The sequence below is a fragment of the Vigna radiata genome, unplaced genomic scaffold (genome assembly GCF_000741045.1).
Source record: "Vigna radiata var. radiata cultivar VC1973A unplaced genomic scaffold, Vradiata_ver6 scaffold_339, whole genome shotgun sequence".
NCBI classification, from domain to species: domain Eukaryota; kingdom Viridiplantae; phylum Streptophyta; class Magnoliopsida; order Fabales; family Fabaceae; genus Vigna; species Vigna radiata.
The window spans coordinates 265410-271016 of record NW_014541819.1 but is presented as its reverse complement, the minus strand read 5'-3'; the positions used below and the strand labels follow the sequence as shown (position 1 = coordinate 271016).

Sequence of the window (5607 nt, the reverse complement as noted above, 5' to 3'; positions counted from 1 at the left end):
ATTAAAAGATTACATTGTTTCCCCCAACAACAATAGGGTTTAGTTCACCATTGTCATGGTGAATCTAGATGAAAAATGGATGAAGAATGGAAAGACAAACCCTAGATAGGAAGAAATGGAGCCTAAGCATCCAAGAGATGCTCTCTAGAGAGTGAAATTAGGTCTGACCGCCCCCTTCTGTCAAAAGAATGAGATTGAAATTGCAACAGGGCTATTTATAGCTAAGGAGCGTCACAGAAAACAGGCCCAAGCCTAGCAGACAACCGCCCGGCATCACACTTGTTCCGCCCGACGGTTTCCCTTAAGCCGCGCTACCACCCGGCGGCAGGGGACTACCGCCCGGCTGTTTGCCTCTAATCGCAAATCCGCCTGGCTGCACCCCCTGGTGCCAACTCCTCGCACTGGACCGCCCAACAGTGTAATTTGCGGCCAGGCGGTACGTCGACTCTTCATTTCTTCATTTTTCTTCCCTTTTCTTGAGTCTAAGACCTTCATCTTCAACTCCATTCTTCACTTTCTCAAAAATGCTACAAAACAATGCAAAACAAGCATAATATCGCTAAAAATAACTTTTGACTCTCTACAAACTCATTTATTGAGTTTTGCTTGATTCTAAGCAGTAAAGGGAGTAATTTGGTCTAAAATGACATATGAAAATAACTGTTTTTCAACCTTCATCATGGGGCACCAATGGCGCGACGACACAAGGAGGAGGCATGAGTAAGAACGACAACGAAGGCGACGAGCATAAAGGGGGCAGTGCGGCGAGGCAAGAGTGGTAGTGGTGGAAGAAGAACATCGTAGAGGAAGAAGGGGAGAGTGCGAGAAAGAAGAAGCAGAGCGACACAAATGAACAATGAGTAGGTTAAGTTTGGGAACTTAAGAAGATATACTACCTCGGTTACGCAAAAACTCGAGGTAATATCACCAGATGGCACCGATTAAAAGAGAAACCGAGGTATAAAGAGTTGGAAAAAATAAATATAATGTTCAAAAACCATAAATGTCAAGTGGCGGACAGGACCAACGACCTCGATTCCTAGGCAAACCGATGTCTTAGGTCCACCAACGACCTCGGTTTCTAGGGAAGCTGATGCCTTAGGTCTGTGTCTGGCAAGTGTAGCAGGTGTTGCAACAGGTGTTGCAACAGGTGTTGCAAGAGAAGTACAAGCCTTTCTACCTCGGTTAGTCAGCAAACCAAGACTATATCTCCTTTTAATGATATTGAAAGCCAAAAAGTTTTTGTTGCAAATGGACAGATATACGTTTTAGGCTTCGGTTGTCCTGTTAACCGAGATAATAGCCCTTTTATGCTTCAGTTGAAAGGGAACTGAGACGTATAAGTTTGCTTTAATTACAATAGTGCCACCACGTTTTGATAGGTTTCGATTTTCTTTAAACTGAAGCCTATTGGGCGAGTTAAAAAACGAATTTTTTACTAATGAATATTGAACTTTTATTAAACAATACTATATAATATTTATATATTTAACTCTTGTAGAAAATACTTATTAAGTAGTTTAATATATTCAAAATAATATAAAGATATTTAGAAGCCAAACTTCAAATTATGGTATGTATGTTCAACATCCTTAATATTAGATATTAAGTATTTTCATCTTTTATCAATTAAAAGAACAATTCATATTCGATATTCATAATATCTATATCTATATCACTTCTTAAGTATATTTGATATTCATAATTGATCTACAAAAGTTGGATATAAACCCATACGTTTCATAATGTAAAATTTAATTATAATTCAAATCATAGAATCTAATTTTTTTTTTTTAATTATACGTTAAGTTTCAAATACTAACTATGATAGTGTCTAAGAAAATACTTATTAAGTAGTTTAATATATAGATAGTTTAGAATAACGTCTTGAAAGATATGTACAAATCAAACTTGAAACTATTGGATGTATGCTTAGCATCATTAATATTACATATTAAGTATATTCATCTTTTTGTGATTGAAAAAATAATTCATATTCTTAAGAAAAATAATTATAATTGTACCTATGTTTTCAATGAAAAATACTTAAACACCAATCTAGATAAACTGGATATAAATCTATATGTTTGATAAGTGAAATTTAATAATAATTCAAATCATAGAATCATATTTTTTTTTAATTATAATTAAGTTAAAGATTGATAAGACTTACAAAGACATCAATCATTTCTATGTTTTCCACTCATAATTGTTTATGATACATGTAGAAGAAGACGAACATGTTCAATAAAATTTGCTTAAAATATTTTCACTAAGGATATTAGCTTTTAGATGACTTAATTGTACTATATATTCTTAAATAATATTAAATATGTAGATATTCCATATTGTAATATTGATCTCTTATTAATCGACAATATTACACATATATTTATATTTTTATTATATAGTTTGACTAATTATAAAATATAAAATATTAACTTAGATTTTGTTATGATTAATACTTTTATGAGAAATCTCTACACTAATAGTAAATATCGTTTTAATAAGGGAGATGTTTCACGTTTTAACGTTTTATGTGTGACCATAGATGAATTAAGTGTATTCTCAATCATATTTAATTTAAGTCTTGTAGAAGGTAATGTTATGCATCAGGATTAAATTAAAAACTAATGTATAAGAATTAAACAAAAAATAAATATCATCAAAATAACGATTTATCTTTTTTTATAAAATTATAACTAATATATTCTAATTAAACTGTTTTTAACCTCTAAAAATTGTTTTAAAAGGAAAACTGATATAAGAACCCATTTAACATTCAACTATAAAATTGCTTTATTAATGGTAATGAAACTGAAAAACAAGATTTAGAAGAGAAACATTGGTATATATAGGTAGGGACTTTTTCTTCTGATTTGTTACATGAAAAGCTGACACTGCATTAAACATCAATCATCTAAAGTTTTTGATTTATTTTCTAGCAACATAAGATTTATTGAGTTGTATAACGTAAACTGCAATTGAATTTGACTTCATCCTCATGAATGATATGTTTCAAGCTTCTTGGTGTAGCAAAGTCAGCTCCAGAAATCTTGTTCTTTCACAACATAACTGATCCTTTCTTTCTTAACATTGCATCTTTCAACATCAAGGGTCCATTTCTCAAAAGAGCAATTGTTGAAATTATAGTATCCTCCATGAAGAGAAAGCAACTCTCTTCTTACTCTATCTTCTATCCAAGGATAACTGAGCAAGTTCAGTAATGATTGGTTAATAGATTCCTGCCAAAAGTTCAATGCACTTCAGTCTTTGAAAACTATAGCTTATTTGGTGCCAAGAGCTATTTCAATTCAAGTACATGTAGTTATGTTTCACCAAATTCAAGCTTCTGTTCTTAGAGGCAACCTCACATAATTTGTCTAAGCATAATGCAGTATATGATGCATACCTTCTCACAAAATCTGCATTGCTGATCAAAGCTAAGATGAGCTGTGGCAGCTGTTGTCTTCAGTTTGGCAAGTTCTCCATTGGCAACCCACTTGTGTATGAAGTTTCTTGAGAATGGATGAACACTAATGAGAATTAGAGATATAAAGAGAATTAGTTTGATGGTCAAATAAAAATTTAGTAGTAGTTAGAGATAAATACCTTGATTCTGCATCATCTTGCATATTCATCAATGTTTCAATTCCAGCACAGCTACTATGACCAATGACTAATATATTCTCAACCTAAAAATTTCAAAACCATTTTGAATTCCTCAGTTATTTAAGATATGAACTTCCACCACAAATAAGCTAATCAACATAGAATAAACTTTCCATACACAAAGGGACATTTCTCAATCAAACTCTCACTTTTAACACAGCATGTTCTGAAATTCTTGGCTTAGGAATTCTGACACAGCATGTATGATTGATTATTACAAAGACAACAGCATTATAAATAAGTGCATACCTGAAGAGTAGTTACTGCAAACTGAAGGGCAGCATTACATTCTGATGGTCCATTCTGACATCCAACATAAGAAAACAGAAAAGAAAAATGATGAGAGAAAAATAGAAATTAACATTGGTTTGAAGCTTCCAGTAATTAGTTAGGAAAGAAAAAAAAAGGTAGCAATTATGGTAATACCTTCATGGGAGGTACAAGATTGGCAATGTTACGTATCATAAAGGCTTCCCCAGGTTGGAATCCTAATATGTTAGAGGGGCATACCCTAGAGTCTGCACAAGCAATTACCATAAACTGTATTTGGATTTATCAGTTAAGACCAGCATACCCTATTTAAGCTAAAAAGAACAACTCAGATATTTGATATCACCTTTGGAGATTGAGCTTCAGCAAGAGCTTGGAAATGCTCCAACTCTTTACTGTCTAGAAGAAATATAGCTTATAAGAAACTATACCAACAACAAGAGACAATTTTTTGAGAACAAGAAAAAATGTACAATCCGACACTTACATGTATTTCTTGTTCTTGAAACTCATAAACCTCTGTTTCATTAAACCAAACAAATTCTGATAGCCATCAGTTTCAGACATATTCCCTTTATCAGTACTTTGGTTTTCTCCATCGAGTCTGACACAACAACCAGGAGACTCTGTTTGTTTCTCCCTAAAGTTAACGAAGAAAAAATGATAGTTGTAGTCAAATGTTACTTCCCACACAAATCATTGAGCCACACCCACAATTTGCCACAGATTAGTCAAAGAAAAGTTTATATAAAAAGGTTCAGCAAAATTCATGAAGGAAATATCACAAACGCCACGCTGACTTACTTGATCGAAGGCAATGATGCTGCTGTACGGCAACGATCCATATGAATCCAATCCATCTAAAACCCAACAGGGGAAAATAGCAAAATCAGAAGAAAAAAAAATCTAAGAAAAAACTACGATGAAGTAACGCTTGATCAACAGCATCAAACAGCTAAAAAAGTAACTTGTTCATGAGCTAACACAGGACAGCAGTGGAGAAACTCACAACTTTTGGCCAAGGCCGTTTTAAGGAGGAGCTGGTTGGACCCGAAAAGCGTGAGAACCACCATGATTCATAGACGTGTGAAGCCACTAAAGGTGAATTTGCACATATAAGTGAACTTATTCTGGACCCTGCAATGCATCAGCAATTAAACTGCATCATGAACTTAATCACATCAAAGATTTATAACAAGAACATTTGTGGACAAGGCAATGGAAAATTGGTACTCACTAATTGGCCAAACCATCTCTTGATTCTCTTCTCTGCAACAAATGGTGACCGGTGATCACAAAATACGAACTCCCTTTGATCTACAGTGGTTGTTCATGGGAAAACGATGAGGATATAGTGAGAGGATGACATGGAAAACACTCAATTAAAGAGAGTCTTCTCCTCTGTGGTTACACGTGCCATGAAGTTATCCCATTTTATGGGATTTTCCCATCAGCCAGACATCCATTATTGTCTCTTCTCTCTCTTTCATACTTGGCAATGCTATCTTCCTTATCCTCGTGTCAATCTTTAAATTAAAAAAATGTAGTTGACAAAATTATACAATAGATTAGTTGAAATTATTACTTTACCATCTTTTATAAGAAGATGGCATTAACACAATTAGCTTTTATTTTTTAATGAAAAAGAAAAATAAAAAGATAATG

General features: G+C 33.5%; 1 protein-coding gene across 3 annotated transcripts; it reads right to left on the bottom strand.

Annotated features, from left to right (window-relative positions):
- Nucleotides 1–2830: 2830 nt before the first annotated feature.
- Nucleotides 2831–5365, bottom strand: LOC106778389 (beta carbonic anhydrase 5, chloroplastic). 3 transcript variants are annotated; one of them, XM_014666350.2, is made up of 10 exons: nt 5180–5365; nt 4952–5101; nt 4747–4802; nt 4430–4582; nt 4289–4337; nt 4099–4212; nt 3922–3975; nt 3613–3695; nt 3413–3536; nt 2831–3245 (listed from the first exon to the last, which is right to left on the bottom strand). In XM_014666350.2, the coding sequence occupies exons 3-10, from the start codon at nt 4800–4802 to the stop codon at nt 3042–3044; spliced, it is 837 nt and encodes a 278-aa protein (XP_014521836.1). In that variant the 5' UTR covers nt 4952–5101; nt 5180–5365; the 3' UTR covers nt 2831–3041. The 3 variants fall into 3 exon arrangements, with proteins under 3 accessions (XP_014521836.1, XP_014521834.1, XP_014521835.1); XM_014666348.2 differs by having other exon boundaries at nt 4952–5079; XM_014666349.2 differs by having other exon boundaries at nt 3413–3518; nt 4952–5079.
- Nucleotides 5366–5607: the final 242 nt, after the last annotated feature.

Excerpts from the sequence above, each read along its gene's own strand:
- LOC106778389 (XM_014666348.2), bottom strand. Across the intron at positions 3,976-4,098 it reads ATCTTGTACCTCCCATGAAG|AATGGACCATCAGAATGTAA; the intron begins GTATTACCATAA and ends GTTGGATGTCAG. Across the intron at positions 3,537-3,612 it reads CAAGATGATGCAGAATCAAG|TGTTCATCCATTCTCAAGAA; the intron begins GTATTTATCTCT and ends AATTCTCATTAG.